At 45.0% G+C, this 17,282-nt stretch overlaps 1 protein-coding gene across 1 annotated transcript in view; it reads right to left on the bottom strand.

The window, feature by feature from the left end:
* Positions 1 to 17,282, bottom strand: part of LRRC1 (leucine rich repeat containing 1) — a 694,627-nt gene that overhangs the window by 339,619 nt on the left and 337,726 nt on the right. Inside the window, exon 4 of the mRNA XM_069606135.1 lies at positions 6,077 to 6,166. Within this exon, the coding sequence (XP_069462236.1) occupies positions 6,077 to 6,166 (90 nt within the window). The remainder of the gene's footprint in view (positions 1 to 6,076; positions 6,167 to 17,282) is intronic.

The raw sequence follows: 17,282 nt of genomic DNA, 5'->3' as shown, positions 1-17,282 counted from the left end.
AGATGAGAAGCACTACATCCTGCGGTCTCTTTTGGCAGGGGTGCAGTGGTGTAGAACCAGTTACGTCACTGGTTGTAGGTTCTGTATCACACCCAGACCATCTGCAGCATGGATTAGTGTCCTTTAACGTGGTTCTTAAAGTCTATGTGCACGCTTCACAGTGCGCCATTTTAGTCCATTCTGTGGTCCGTTGTCTCGCATGCACTGCCCTTCCTTGTGCATTTGCTTCTTTCGGGCAATTTTTGTGCGCACTGCCCCTTTCACGTGTGCTGTTTTCCTTGGGCTATGGCAGCCCCTGTGAGCGTGGCGAGATGCCTGTGTGCGTTGCTTTCTGGTGTGGTGTTTCCTTTGGCTAGTGCTTTGGCTGCTGCTGCATGCGTTGCTCTCAACATCCATAAAATGTTGCCTCCTCGGTATGGGTTACGTTTGTGCTTTCAGAGCTGCTTCTAGCGCTGCTGTTTTCTTGCGCACGCTAATGCTTTCACTTACTGTTTCTCGTTTCTTTTTCCCAACAGGATCAAGGCAGGTGCGATGGCAGAATAGGCCACGGAGCGCTTCAGAGCTGGATTCAAAAAGGAGATCACAAGGTAAGTGTTGCAGGGATCGGGGGTCGGGTCCTTTGTACTGTAGTCAGTCTAACAGCTATTTTCTTCCTTGCAGGCTACTGGAGCGATGCCGGTGAGCGTCACGCTGCGAAGGCAGAATGACACGAAGCAGAGATTCCCTGCCTGGATGTAGTTTATTTAGCCAGCCACATCCATCCAAACCCAAAAGGCAGGCCTGCAGCATGATTCCCTGCCTGGGTGTGGCTTATAGTCAGCCACACCCCAAAAAGCAGGCCTGCAGCATGTCAATGCTGCTTGGACTAGTCCTCCTCCATGTTGGAGGAACGAGAAGTGGCTGGGATGATCTCATCCACCCAATGGGTGATGAATGTGGCACCAGGCACGCCATGCTTGGACCCAACTCCTCCTCTTCCCTAATTTGGCACAGGGACCCCCCCCCATGGTGTTTCAGGGACCCATGTGGTTGGAGTGGCCCTGAGATGTGTGCATATGTGCATGCTGCTCAACCAGCATAGGTGCAATGGGTAAGGCCAGTAGTTGTGACAGTATCATTGGAATGGTTTGATGTAGGCAGATTTGAAAGCCCATCATATTCTCTCCGTAGAGAGCGATTGCTTGAAGAGGTTTCTGTGGCATTCCAATGGTGTGCCCTGTGTAAGGATTGATTTATAGATATCTAGTGAGCAAGGGTCCATTGGGGAGCCAGCTGTGTTGCTATGTTTCACCATCTTGATGAATCGCTCTCCTGATAGTTGGGTGAAGCTTTGCAACTTGATCTGCGATTCCAGGGTAGGTTGGACATGGTGCACAGTCTCGTTGATTAGTCTGCTTTGTATGATCTGATGTAAATCAGTGATTTTATTTTTAAAGTGGTCTGCAAGGTGGTTGCATAGTTTTTTTTTTATGAAGGAACTGGAGTGTTGTTGCATCCAGGTGGGTTTCTCATCTCATTTACGATGTTGAATAGTTCTTTCTGGGTGTTGGTGGCTTTCGTGATTTAGTTGTCATATTTCCTTTTGGATTTGAGAATTTCCTTTTTGTAAACTCGGATTTGTTTTCGATAATTTATTCTTTAAGCAAGGCCGTAGTTTTTCCTCCGTTCTAGTTTCCAGTTTTTGTTTTCATTGTATCGAGGTCAGCGTAAACCATCTTGCCACTGCTTTCTTTTGTGATGGGGTGAAGGGTTTTTCCGGGGAGATGTTTCGGTGATCCATTTCTGGATGAGGTCTGCTTCTTCGTCTAGGTTTGTGGGTGGTGGTTTCAAGGATTCCAGCTGTTACTACTTTTGATGGTTTTCCAGTTTCTTTTCCAGATCGCGGGGAGCATTTGAGGCTGTTTGGGTGCTTTGATTGGTAGTTGGATCACAAATGCTATGATGAGGTGGTCGCTCCATAGTATTTGTATTGGTGGCACAGCTGAGATCAGTTTTCTCTTGGCGAAGATTGCATCGAGAGGTTGTTGTGCTGTGTGTGTCGCTCCTTTAACCATATGGCGTAGTTTCATTGTCTGAAGCTGCTTGATTAGAGATTTCTGCGAGTTTGCGTTCTCTTCTTCAAACCATATGCTGAAGTCCCTGAGGATTAATAAGGGATCGTATTTAAGGGCCGGTTCAGGATGGCTTCTACGAAGGTGTCTACGAAGATTGCCTCATAGGTAGGTGGTCTATAGAGGAGTATGAATGATTTGTTTGTTTTTGAGTTCACTATCAGGATAAGGACGAGTGATTTGTAGTTTCTGATCAGCGGATAATTGTTTTTATTTGCAGGTGTTCTTTGCAGGCTAATGCAAGTTTTCCTCTTTTTCCTTTTCTGTTTACCTGTGTGCATTTGTCAGTAACAGTTAAGCAATAGGCAAAATAAAAAGTTAGCTCAGTTATGTCAACCAGAATTGCATACTATTGTCCAGATTCACAGTTGTGCAAGTCTGCATCTCATTTTTGTCTGCAGCCAGTGTTATTCTTAAGTCAAGGTAATCTTACCAAAGAAAGGATATCATGGACATAATTTCCTTACTGGCAGGGCTTCTATGTTAGTGGGGTAGGTTGATTAGGCTTAGGGGTGTTGAAACACCTTGCCTGAAAGTACACAAGGAGTACAGGAAGGATAGCGTCTCGCACCCGTTGAAATATTGCGCCCTTCAGTCACCCCTTTTGGCAGAAAGCAGACACCCCATACCAGGGGTCAAAGGGTGCTGGTTGCGAGTGCGAAGTGTGAAGGGGCTGCGAGAGGGCTGATATGCAAAAAGAAAAAGGTAAGGAAGGGACCCGTAATGAGCAGAGAACATGCCGGCAAGAGGTCCCCGTCAGCAAAAAGGAAAGGGCAGTGGCCAGGAACACCATTTGCAGAGTCAAGTACTATGGTCAGCTCACCTGTTTTAGAGTGTACAGGGGTTGCCTATTGGAAACAATGGGTTGTATGGGTATTTAGTTTTTGTCAAGATCTGAGGGCCAGGAGACTATACCCCCATGCATCAGAAGTGTTAAAAAAGCCATAAGTAACAACATATGGCATTTACATAAAACTGTAGTCATACCACTTGAGCGTTAATACACAAGGAGTGCCCCTCTACGTTCTTTCAACATGATATTTTCCAGCTCACCTGTGGTAACATGGCCCCTGAACTGAGGCAGATCTCCTATTACTCTCAGCGAAGGTAAGGTGCTACATAACAGACATCATTTGGATCCACAGACTGCAGCAGGACGTCACACTGGCGTAGAGCTAGGCCTACAAAGTGCTGGACATCGTACAGTGAGTGTGGCATGTTTTTGCCTTGTGTCCCATCCCCCTTGTTTTTCTTCAGTCTCACAGTAGGTTTACAAATCTGTATAATTCATGTAGGTTCCCCTTGGAATAGATTTCAAAGTATCCAGGTTGTGTGCATACAAGACCTGAACACGCTGAGGAGCAATGGTGCTTACAGCTGCATCCGGCAGCTGCAGTAACACCGAGCAACATTGAATGAGATATTGGTACTGGCTAACAAGATGTTAGGAGATGCCTTAAAATTCTGCATTGCAATACAGTGCACCTCTTAGATTGTGATGATTGTGACATGGGCATCCTGGTTTTGCGAACCTTCTTGTGTTTGCTTTCAGGAGAGTATGAGTGACCCTTTGTGGGGATGGGGAGACGGTGCACAGAGTGGACCTGCGAGTGCCAGTGGCTACATAATAGACGATTGACCTGTGGAGTTCTAGTTTAGTCCAGATTCAGCTTGATTTTGCCTGAGGTCCTGCATAGGTTTCTGCTTGGCACTCCGCTCTGCACATGATTGGAATCTCAATCTCATCAGGCATCTTGGTCGGATCACTGTGAACTAGTTTGTCCACCAACTTTATGTTTGGATGTTGTAGTTAAGCTCAGACCTTTTTCTGTTTTAATGTGCCTATGTAGCGAATATCTGGTTCTGGGGGGGGGGGGGCTTTCGGAGAATACAACCTTGATATTGGGGGTTTGTTGCCACATAATCGAGTCTATTTGTCAATGGCAGCGTTCGAAAATTTAGGGGTGCTGGGAGCCATTGAGCGCCTGCTTCTAACATACTAGAGCCTGGTAGCTTGAAAGCAACAGCTACCGGGATCTACTTTTGTCTCCCAGGGCCAACTGGTGGTGCCTTCCAAACATGTAAATGTGACATTAACTTCAAGTAGTTGAGAATGTTAATAAAGAAGAATTAGAACAAATATAATATGCATTCAAACACAATGGTTCATACAAAATGGACAAAAAGTTAAAGGAGCATCTCTGACACTGCAACCGTTTCTCGACCAAAAAAGCAAAATAAATGGCCGCCAGCAATCAGGTACTTCGCTTCGCGTAGTCCATTCTCCCTCTCCAGGGTAGCAATTTAAACCAATGCAAGGAAAAAAAAAGAAAAAAAACAAAAAGTTTTACTAAATGGCTCTCGTAGTCCCTTCTCCCTTTCCGTGGCGGCCAGTCGCAGAAAGCACTCCAGGTGCCGTGGAGGCTCGGAGCCTTCTCAGGAAGTTAAGGCTTGGCAGAGGGCCAATGAGCTTGCGTTTACAAGCTCAATGACCTTTGCCGGGTATTGAAGGCTGATGTCCCCCATGAGGGTATTGTTTGTATGCCCCTCTTACATTATTCTGAAGAGTGTATTGCTTGCACATACAGCCATGCTCATTACCAATAATTCTCCCACCATATAACGAACAAAAGAATGCACTGGAACTTCTAGAAATATTCTCCAGTTACGGTTTTTACAAACCTAAATAGTCATGTGAGCTGAAATCAAATGATAAAGTGATACAGAGCGCAGGCTCAGATAATTATCTAGGCATCCGTTTAGACTTAATATTTCTAGTTCTTGTTACGGGGGGAAAATCTGCTAGAATTATTCAAGCTGGGGAGGGGATTTTTACCCCACCCTGTTAAACCCATGTAACGTGCATACGAGGCCAAATCAAATCAGTAGCATTTTATGATTCAGGAGTTTGGGAGTTTTTAATCCAGGGACAAGCTTCAGATTAACCAAAATACATTTGGTATGTGCTTTCTATGCACCTACTTATGAAACTCAGAGTTGGGCCGAAGTTTAGTTTTTTTTTTAAATTGCACCCCATTCAATTATTGCTGGATTTAAAGTTGAACTGTGAGGCTGTCCTAACCCAGCAGCTTGTTACTGACACGGCTCTATCACTGTGCCACATAAGAGCTCCATAAATCACGCTCATAACTAAGATACTTAAATCATTAATGCATTAGATTACCAGAATGATGCATTAATGCCCAACCATCATACTATCACTAGGATGTCTATTGCAATATGGGTGTACTATGAAGATAAAGAAACTAAGGCATTGGATGTTATCTTTCCATCTGGTGGCCTACAGATATATCTGGATTGCTTGCCATGTAAGGGATGATGGCTTGAGTTTTCACTGGAAGAATGGGCGTCTATTCTGTTGAAAACCCTTTGCACTATTTTTATGGCCCAAATATCGAATATAAAAGACAAACCTTTCATGAATGTAAACCTGCATTGTTCTATTTATTGTTATAGGCTCTGAGGTTGTTTCCTGGACTATGTTGGACTTTTTGCACTCCACAGTGTACTTCAGAAAAAGGCCCTCGAAAACCGCGGTTTAGGAATGGTCATGCATTTCCCAAGCACTGAATTTTGTATTTTGCTACGTTTTAATTTATATTCCCTATGTACTTCATCTAGATTATGAATTAGCGATGAGCACTTCATAAAGAAAGTTTAGTGTTCTAAAAATACATTTTTGACAGAATGGCTGATGAGACATTGGTCATACAATTGCTCAAATAACCAACCAATGGCTCATTCGTACAATCTAAATACATATTTTAAAAACATGAAAAAAGATGTTCAGAATGGCAACAAACCTCTGCCAATGAATCACATGCGATTATTAACTTCACATCAAAAATGTCACAGAACAGAAACTTTATATTTTTAAAGTCCAAACTGTGTTTTTCTTAAATCGATAGTAATAACGTGCTGGTTACTTAGCACGGGTCACTTACTTTCCAATGTTTTCAGGGAGCGCTTGAAGAGAGATATCATTCAGGGAGAGCGAGGTTAGGTTCTGCAGTTCCGGGAAGCTATTAGGCAACCTAAGGAGATATTGATAACGGTTAGCTTGAATTTCCTCCATGACGACCGCAACAGCCACACACAAATTTACTTAGATTATCAACTCTGTGCGAAATACATGCCCCTTAATACAAGTGAACTTTGCATTTTACACAATCTATTCAGAGAACATCCCAGAAAACCTGAAGATTACCAGCAGGAGAACAACAGTACAAAAATATCTGCACAGAATAAAGAAGCATCATGACGAAGGTCTAATCCTAGAGACTAACCGTATATTTACTAGACTTGTTGCGTGGCAACACATGGACATTAACCAGAAGATAATTAATCTCAAGGAGCACCGGTTTCTGAAAACCGTGCTTACTTTTCCATGAATACTTCCCGAGATAGAAGTGTCTTGTGTTACAACGGTGATATTTAGTAATAGTGCAAATGCTGCAATATATATATTTATTTTGCGGGCGGGAAGGTTAGTTCTTTTTTAGTTAAGTCATAGTAAGCCATCTCAGCGATTTACCTGCTATTTTATCCATGTGTTGCTATCCTATCACTTTTCTAAAATCGGCATTGAAATATGCGAGTTGCCGTTCAATGCTAGAAAATCATAGCAGTCACAGGTGTGATGTCGTAGAAGCTCAGGACTGTTCCTGCAATGCCTGATTTGCAAGTTTATCTCAAGACGAAGCTTTATGAAGGAAGACCGTACAACAGGTAAAGTGGTGGGTAGGATGTTTATTGGTTCAGGAACCCCAGCCGCTCTCACCCCAAGCAGTAACTCACATGGAATGTGGGACCTTGGACATGAGTAAGCCGTTCAAGGTTCCATTACAACACTTCTCCCTTCCTTGGCAGGAACAAAGATCAAATGGAAAAACAAAAGTAATAAAACAGAAGGTACTAAACTATGTAAAGTGCAAGGTGCACACAAAGTGATCACTATAATAAAATGAGAAATCACAATAATGTAATAAATCACTAAAAATGCATAAATCATCACAATCAAACAATGAACCACCCATGGCAGTGTGTTGGAAACGTCACAGCATGCAGAGGAACCTATCGCGCTCCTAAACAACGAAAATGCATGCAAAATAATTAGAACATACCATTCTAAAAAAGTTTACATTTGGGAAATGGTACCTCCCTTCCTAGACCCCCCAATGCACATAATCTTTGAACTTGATGGGTGGCAGCCTAATTATTGTAGAGCGACCAGGGACTCACACTATTGAATGCCGAACCTCCATCAGAGGAGGAAGTTGCCCAAGCAACCAGCATGACTAACAAAAACCCACAAGGGGGAGACAGAAATAATGAAAATGAAAAACATAGGAAAGAGCAGCCCTTTCGGAAAAACCAACCTTGGGGGGCTAGGACAAAAACCACAGGGCAGATTAAAGCCAACCACACCGTGAAATCCACCATTCCATGCAGAAATTATGAGAAAAAAATCAATTCTCATGGGGGAGGGAGTGCTAGTACAAACATAGCTGCACCAACTGCAACGGGGATCACCCAGCAAGCAGCTGCACCAGATTACCCTAAAAAATACCAAAAAAGATGAGCAATGAAAACACAATCCTCTTTGGTTTGACAGCAGGCAGAGCTCCCATTAACCCAGCTAATTTTAGTGAAGCATTGGCAAGCTATCCTGACAAAATAACCAGCTCAGCAATCAGAAGGGGTTTCAAAAAGGTTTCGCTATTCCTTTCAAAGGAAAAGGGTCCCGGAAAATCCCCAGGATCCTGGTCTCTGCTAGGGATAACCCCAAAGTTCTAAGAGAAAAAATAGAGCAAGAACTACATTTAGGCAGAATTGGAGGCCCCTGGGAAAGAATGCCATTCCCGAACTACCTAGTGTCTCTCCAGTAGGCCTGGTACCCAGAAAAGAACCAGTCAAGATGAGGCTAATTCACCATTTGTCATATCCCAGGGGGCACTCACTCAACGACGGCATCCCGCACACTGATTCAGCAGTCACCTACACACAGTTCCAGGAGGATTTAAGGCTAATACAGGACTGCGGCAGGAAAGGCCTTATGGCTAAACTGGATATTTAATCCGCTTTCAGGTTACTACCAGTCCACCCAAGCTCACAGCAGTGGCTAGGTTGCACTTTTGAGAAAACATTTTACGTGGACAGATGCCTCCCCCTGGGTTTCCCGATATCCTGTGCACTATTCGAACAATTCAGCTTATTTTTTTCAATAGGCTTTTCAGAAACAATTACCAGGGGCCAGGGTAGTCCACTACTTGGACGATTTTATGGTGATCGGACCACAAAATTCTGAAGAATGCAATAGGGCACTGAACGAACTAGAAAACATGGCTGCGCAATGGGGCATCCCATTGGTGCCAGAAAAAAAAACCAAGCCATCCACAAATACTACCTTTTTAGGAATAGAGATCCACACAATAGATGGGCTATGCAGAATCCCAAAAGCAAAAATAGTTGAACTATTAGGGAAAATACAATAGCTAAGCGCAAAGAACAAGGGCACAGTAAGAGAATTACAATCATTGGCAGGCAGCCTCAATTTCGCTGCCAGGAACATTCTACAGGGCAAGGTATTTTCAAGGAGCCTCGAGTTCAAAACCAAAACATGCACCAAACCCCACCTAAACATCAGGCTTGTCAGAGAAGTGACGCAAGATTTAAAAATATGGGGGAATTTCCTCTGAAAATTCAACGGGGCCACACTTGGCGCACGCTATTGAACACAGGGGGCAAAAGAGTCCTTTTCACGGATGCTGCAGGAAGCAAAGGCTTCGGGCCATACTAGGCACAGAGTGGGTGGCCGGGCAATGGCCTGAGGCTTGGCATACAGCAGGTTGGACAAAGCCCATCACTCTGTTCGAAATATTCCCCATCTGGCTAACCATGCACATATGGAGCAGGCAGCTGGCTAACACGGAACTCCTGGTTTGGTGTGACATGGCAGTGGTAGGAATTTTGAACAGCAGAACCACCAAATGTCACTTGGTGCTCAAAGTACTACGAGCCATCACAACGGTCACTGCATGAAAATATTGGTGTCAAAGCCAGACACATAGCTGGAGCGGATAATAACATTGCTGACGCTTTATCTAGCTTTCAGTGGACAAGATTCTGGGAGCTAGCGCCTCACGCCCAAGAAAAGATGACATTGATCTCAGCATAATGCTGGGCGATAATGGGAAGTTAGAAAAATCTGCATCAACACCTGCGCCCGAGGGCCAAGGCTGGGATGCACACCAACAACCAGTCACCTTAAAAACGGGTGCCAGCAGCATGCTGCCCACAGAGAACATGAACCCTGGAACGGGGTTCCTAGAAAAGATGGCAGAGCAAGCAGCACTTGGCAAGCAGCACTACAGCTCAGTACAGTAAGTGCTTGCAAACGGTTCTTAGAACAACTGGTTTAAACCATGTAGAATTAATTACAATAAAAGGCATAGAAATCTTTCTAAAATGGGCGCATGATCAGGGTTTTAAAAAGGATTGGGTGAAAAGACACCTAGTAGCAATATCTAACTTTTCAAAACTACGGAGTGACTCCGATCCTCAAAGCGCATGGATTTCAAATGCAATGAAAGGTTGGGGCAAAATAGCAGATGGACCATCCGAGACTCTTGCTCCAGGTTCTCCAGGTTCCGGGCTGCCTCAACCACCCCCCCCTCCCCCGTGGAGAGCATTTACACCACACGGAGAGGGGAGTGATCTACAAGTATTGCAGACTACGCTGCTGTAGACGAATTACAGTGGGCACACATCTAGCCGCCCTCTACCTAGCCCTGATGAATGTGGCACACCTGCAGTGCTCCACAGAAACCGGTCGGCTACAGAACGACTAGACCTAGTGCATAGCACCATCTGCACAGGTCCAACTCGTTCCGATAAAGGACCCCCAGACCACATACCTAGGGGTCCCTTTCATCTTTTAGGTGAACAACCTCCAGAGAGAAACCCATTGAAGAAAGCTCTTTCTTGTTTTTAAACCTGCACCTGCCAATACAGAGAAGACCAATTAAAATTAGATACACCCTTCATCTGCACGGCAGCTAACACATGCACTGACCAAGGTGGTTTAGCACGTGTTTTTTAGCACTACACAGTGCACCAGAGACGATTTGCAAGCGCAGTGAGAGCAACTGGCTCTTTGAAATCCGTCCCAATCTATGTCAAATAGAGCAACAGCTCCTTTATCATTTACTTGACTTTTTCTAATTAAAGTGTACTAAATAGCAATCCAGTTCATTGAATGATGTATTTCAATGTTAAATGTATACTTAAAATATATCGGGCCTCATCACGAATTGGGCTGTAGCCGTTAAATGCAGGAGTAACGGTATAATCGCCGCATTTAAGGGCTACTCCTATCACGAGTTGGGCACTAAATGGGCTGTTTTACCTCAAGCTTTTTTCTGGAGGTGAAAATCCCATTTAGCGCCCTGTTTTCAGTGGTATTACCGCTGGCTGAATCACAGCGCGGTATTTGTGCCAACAAATGCCCCATTGGATCCAATGGGGATTTACCGATACCTGTGATCCTGCGGTAATACCGCTGGACTGGTGGGCGGCAACACTATTACAGTTGGGCAGTATCACAGCCGGGATATCGCCCTACTCGTGATGAGGCCCATCATGCTGGTTATTTACATGCTTTTATCAACAGTCAAAAACGCACAATTTGTATGTAGATACTGTGGGATGGTGGCTGGAGGCAGGGAGTGGGGGGGGGGGCGTATGTCGGGTTAAAGCAGGGGAGAGTTTGGTGAGTGAATTACTCACTTTATGTGTTGGCCATCCCAGATTTTTGTCTCGAAAATCTGGTCACCCTAATTGAGCAGCTACTGTTTGCTTAAATATATTGTGGACCGAAGCACTGCATTTTCCCGTACTTTGGTTGGCAATCTATTTAAGTAAAACACATATTTTAGCGCGCAGGTCCTTGCGCCCTGCTGGCCGCAGCCAACACGTGCGCTGAAAAGGGACCTCTGCCAAAAGCGCTGCACCAAAACAGCCGGTGCCCAAAGCACAATGCTGGAACGTCAGGCTTCGCCTACAGTGAGACAGAGAGAAGTGGCATCAGTGAACCCTACTACAGTGAAAGCTGTTTTTCTGACAGTGTGACCTAATTAAGCATACCCTCTGTAAATGGAGTTCGAGAGAGTAATGTCTGCAGATGGGGGCTCCACTGGAATGCAGGTGACGCTACGTCATCCCGAATCACGTGAATGGAGATCTCCTTGTAATGGCATTCAACAACGCACAAAACAATCTATGGGCCATGGAGGCGTTAGTAGCATGTCTGCCAGGATCTGATACAACATATCCGATTAAAAAAAATGTCCGGAGAAGACTATGATTTTATTAGATTCTAAGTAATATTTTAAGCACCTTTGACTAGATGAGGGATTCTAATCAGAGGGGGAGAGAGCGACCCGCCAGTGGATGTGAAACTCGGGATCCTAGCGAGAAAGGATAAATGTCAGTGTGGGATCGCAGAAGCTCTTACACCATCTGACCAAGGGGACACGCATACGTAGCACAGAACAATTTTTCATAGGTCAGGAAATGACATAGGTTTTAAACCATTTTAAATCCAGAGCAGACAGAAAAACTTTTAAATGCCAAGTAAGGAGGGTTGAGAGGGTGCATACATAATATAATTAAAAGGGATAACAAGAGTAAAGTACAGAAATTCCAAATCATGCTGGGTACACCAAGCCACTTAAAAATGTCTGCATAAAGAAAGTTGCAGACCAGGCCAAGTCGCAAATTAAAAATAAAACGCTGTTGATGGGAATGGTCAAGGGAACAACTTGGCCATGTCGCAGATGGGATAGGAATCACTCCAAGGCTCAGATATTTAAAGGGAGGGTTTCTATTGTTTGTTCAATGGGCCCTATGGCATCCCTCTCCCCCGGGTTAGTAGATAGCAAACGTTAACACTATTCTTTCATTACTGCCTTATAATAGTTGTGAGAACCTAAAGGCAAGGTGCCTTCTCTGACTAGACTCCCTCAGGAACTTCCTAAAAGTGCCCCTACTCTATCCAGTCATAGGCCCTCATTACAACACCGGCGCTAAACCATGGCGCTATTAGCACCATGGTTGGTGCCGGTGTTGTAACGGGTCCGCCATAGTTCAATGGGGAATTACCACCCCATTCCAAGGTTCGCGGGGCGGTAATTCCCCATTGAACCATGGCCCTTCCCCATTCCCATTCCCGCCCCATAGGGCTCTATGGGAATGGGGAAGGCGCTACGTACGGTACCGCAAATTGCGGTACCGTACTTAGCACCAAGGTCCCTTTGCGGGTCCCTACTTTAATGGCTGGTGTAGACCAGCCGTTAAGGTCAGGTCCCGCAAAGGAACCTCGTAGTAAGGCGCGAAGTGTTTAACGGTGCCGCAGCCTTTTACAGCGCCGTTAAACACTTAGCACCACGGTCGTAATGAGCCTCATAGTGTTCTATAGGGACAGGGAATGTGCCTTGCAGATACCCTGCTCGATTTGCTCTTTACATCTGTCACACTCACGCTCTCCTCGTACTATTTTCCAACTCCAACCACATCTCTTACCGCCTCCCTCTACTCTACCTTCAATGTCGCTCACTCCTTCTAAACCTTGCTTCCACCCTTTGATCTTATTCAACCCTTCTTCACACTACTACTCCTCCTCACTGCTGCACCCCTCTCCACTGCACTACTGTACCCCCCCTCTAGGCCCCCCTCTGCTGCACTACTGCACCCCCTTCTCCGCACTACTACTACACAAGCACTCACCTTTCACTTTGAACCATACACTTCACACCCACTCCTTACAATAGGTATTCTACCGACAATCGCCATGCTAGCATGTTCACTTGCAATACCACCCCTTAGCCAATGCCTCACCTTCTCCAGATATCGCCTCCACACTTCCTACTTTCACTCTTTTTTTCCCCCCACCTCTCACTGGATTTGATTTCCTGTCCCTCTTCAATCAGGCCCCATCTTCCCACCTGGGTGTGTCCAACATTGGAAAAACCATAAGTATCAGCCTAAGCCCCACCCACTTTCTCACTGAGAGTCTGCTCAATGGAGATGCAGGTAAGCAACAATTTGTGTTTTGAGGACCTATTCTGGGTGCACCTGTGGCAAGGAATTTGGGATTTTTCCACTGTCCCCATCCCCTTAGAGAAGAATGGCTCTTGGCTTTTGCCATTGACTGAGGTGCTCTTGTTCCTCTTTGACGAGGCCAGATTACTGTCACAGGGCCCAAAGGCAATACATATGCAAATTGCTATGGTATTCCGGGCTAGTGGAAGGCCTGGCTACTTGGTAAATGCCAATGCTATACCACATAATATAACAAAGTTATATTGTACAGTGCCCCTCTGTCCCTTTTAGCGTTCATTCTGTGTGTGTGGCTCTGAAAGGAAAGCGGGAAGTGGGGGCTTATTGAGAGGAGAGGAGAGGAGAGGATAGAGGTGGGATTGCAGGTGCATCTCTAGTGGCGTTGATGCTTGCAGGCCTGAAGTACACACATCCTTTGTTTAGGTGTTGTCACGGATGGCAATACAAACCCCCAGACTCCAAAGGATGGTTCAAGAGTCTTTATTTCACCAATATTAAAAGTTATATATTTTGTTAAATTCTGGTTATGTTGTAGACCTCCCGTGGGCTCCCTCCATCCTAAACCTGATTCCTAAACCCCAGGTTAGGGGACTAGTTTGCTACAGGTGAGAGCCTAAAGGCTAAAGCCTGATCTATCTGGTTCCCTCTGCGGGATCTTATAATGGTTCCCTAACCCAAGACTCCCCAGGTTTTCTCAGTAGAAACGATGTTTCTTTTTGTGCCTATACCAGAAAGCCTGGTCAGTTCTCTCAGTCACTCGCTCCCTTTCTCTCCTCTCCTTGGTCTTACCACTCCCACCTCCTTAAGCTCTCTTCTACTCACTCTCTCATCTCTGTCCCGCCTCACTCCCTCGATCTTCCTTCTGTCTTCTATTTTGTCGCTCCAATGTTCAGGCTCTCTCTCCCGACACCTCCTCTCCCCTGCTGCTACAGTCCCACACAGACTCTCACATTCACAGGTAAAAACATACAAACAGTACCACTCTCTCCCAACCAATACCTCATCTACACTGCACAAACTCCTCAGCATTTCACTCCGCTATCCTTCCTCAGCCTAGTCTCTTGGACCGCCGCCACCCCTGACCTCACCCATACAAACCACACCCAGTCTCTCATTCACTTCCCTTTTATACTGTTCTCTGCCTAATTCTAAACCCCTCCACCCGTGGACCCGCTTACATTGGCTCCAACGTTCACCTGATTCTGTGAGCCATTCCATTGTCATCATTTCCCCAGGGGCGTAATACAGCTGCAAAGCTTTAAAAAAAAACTCTAAGCCCCTCCCCTTGCAAGGTTCTGGTTGAACTGTGTGCTGTTTCTGTGGCATGCTGCAGGTCTAGCGTTTTGTTTTATCTTCGCAGTAGTGAGTAGTTTGATTTTCTGCTTTACCTTCGAGTTGCTTCCTTGTAGCGTTGTGCAGGTCACGCCATGTGCACCATCTCTTTCGCCACTTGTTTCGCTTATCTTACCACCTGGTAATCTGGTATTTGGAGTCCGGAAATACAAAGGAGAGTGCAATGGCCAGAACACGTACTGGGAGGCACCATGTAACAGACGGTGGGCCCAGCATTTTCATTCAAAGCATGGCATGTGAGGGGGGAGGGTGGGTAATCAAGGATTGGGCACTCTTCCTCCACACCACTCCCAAAGCCCTTCCCTGAGACCAGGCCTGCTTTGGCCTTTGCCCTGGTAGGCTACCTGCTAGGTTGGGATGAGTCTGTGTTACTCTCTGACAGGGTCCAGCCCAGATCCTGTCACAATGTGATTCTAACTGGTAAGTGGCAGAGATACCTGTGTGAGGATTTCATCCAGTGGATGGAGCCCCAGATTGAACAGTTGAACCCAGCAGTGCAAGGATCTGGTTAGCTGATGTTGTGGAGATGAGATATACCCAGAGAAACTAGCAGTGGCATTGCTCGTTTAATGTGGTGTGTTTGTGAGCACGTCACTGCCGGGTGGAGAACCAATGCCCTCCTTTGTTAACTTTGCAGATACAGTCCCAACAGCACAAGGGGATGCATAGCTCTCAGCAACTAAAGTACAACTGAGAAACAGAACTGATTGGGCCAATAAGAAGTTATCATAATCCGACAGAATGTTGGCTCATTCAGTATTTGTGAGCCATCCTGGGAAGAGTTGGTGAAACGTTAGTCACAGGAAATTGGGAGCTAAACGTCCACAGACCAATGTACTCCCAAGCCCCATTAAAGACTCAAAACTTATGTTATGTTATGGGAATTTATTAAGCGCTCGGTCACCTGAAAGTATCATGGCGCTCGAGGAGCGATACGGAGCGAAAGGGGAAAAAAACAGCATTGCCAGAATTACTTTTATAGTTAGGTTTTTAGCGCTTTCCTAAGAGCAAATGGCTCGAGTAATTTTTCAAAGTGGGAGGAAGACTATTCCATAATTGAGCTGAGGCAACCGAGAAAGCACATCCTCCAACGCGGGAGCGACAGAATGAGGGAACAAGTAAACCAGCAGCGGCTGATCGTAATAGCCGCGTAGGCAAGTATCGGGTAAACCTGCTGCGAAGATATTCAGCCCCTTGATCACGCAGAGCACGGTGTACCAAGCAAAGGGACTTAAAGACAATGCGCTGACTGGCAGCCAAAGTAGGGACCGCAACACTGGTGAAATGTAGGCCCCATGAGGAGAACCAGTAGCCACCCTAGCAGCCATATTCTGTAAGCGTTGAAGCCGCTGAACTAGAGCTTTAGGCTGAGCCAGATAAAGTGTGTTGCAGTAGTCTAAACGACTAAACTAATGCTGCAATGACAGGGTTAATATTTTAAGGTGAAAATGCATGGGGCATGCATTGTACGACTGAGGCACAATCAAACCCACTGGAGTGACCACACCTTAAGTAAATCCTCTGAAAAAAGAATTCCCGTTCCGGTGGAGTAATGGAGACTCCTCAGGAAGACCAATCTCATCTTCAAGTTCCAAGTAACCTGAAAAGTCTCCAAGAGTGGACGTGGTCCAGATGTTTGTTACATGCTCGTGAATAATACAGTATTTGGATTTATAATATTAAAAAGACTCAGTTTAGGTCCGATTGGGCTGAGACATTGACTGTACTGACTCGTATACAGGTTTTGTGGAATACTCTAGGTTTATACATACGAGGGAATGCATGCCTCTATGTGTTCAAAAGTTTCCCTGTCCTGTAATCCGCATGAATTGTATGCGTTTTAGGTTAAACCAACTAAGTGTTTTTGAGAAAGTTAAACTCTGGAACAGCATGAATACGCAGAAGGGGTTAACTGTATTGGACAAGGCATGTAGCTTCTGTGGGGTTAAGTAAGACCCACGAGACCTTGAAACAGTTGCTAGTAGAGTGTACATTTTTTGTTAAAGAACAAACTAGGTTTTTCAAGGATAACACAATTGACTGTTCAAAGGTATCCAGAAATCTGTTTTGGTGTCGTATGTGGGGCTCTGCTATTTCTTTGGTTTTATCTTTCAATCGTTTTCTTATATTTCTTATTTCGGAGTTGAATAAGAAAAATGTTTTGGAAGGAAATACTACATAAATTCAAGTTTTATTTGCTGTATTTATATGTTTTCTGCTTTCTTTTCCTTCGGATTTTAGAATGTTATTTGTTGAATGGTATTTTATTCTCTTTTGTATGTATTTTGTTGTGTATGGTTTTTTGTAAACTGTAAATGCAACAATAAAAACAAAAAAACACAGTATTTGGATTTGCTAAGCGTGCATGTCCGCTAGGGTCCCAAGGTGCTAAAACTGGGTGAGGGATTGGGTTTAGGGTGGGAAATGCCACATTTTCGGAATTTTTCTTAGGGTCGAGTGATTAATGATAGAGTGAAGAGAGAGGGAGGCTGTTCCAAATTAGTAGTGAAGAAAAGCAGACCACCGCTGGAAATAAAGCATGATTAGGCGTGCTGACGCAATTTGATGAAGACGTTTAATCAAAAAAACTGGGAACAAGGATAAAAAGTTGCAATAGTTGTCCATTAAAGAAATTAAGCTGAAACTACTGCCACACGATGTGGTGGAGAGACATACACA

The sequence above is a fragment of the Ambystoma mexicanum genome, chromosome 4p (assembly GCF_040938575.1).
Source record: "Ambystoma mexicanum isolate Mex_15411 chromosome 4p, UKY_AmexF1_1, whole genome shotgun sequence".
In the NCBI taxonomy this organism is placed as follows: domain Eukaryota; kingdom Metazoa; phylum Chordata; class Amphibia; order Caudata; family Ambystomatidae; genus Ambystoma; species Ambystoma mexicanum.
The sequence above is the reverse complement of the archived record's forward strand: the minus strand, read 5'-3'. Positions and strand labels throughout refer to the sequence as shown.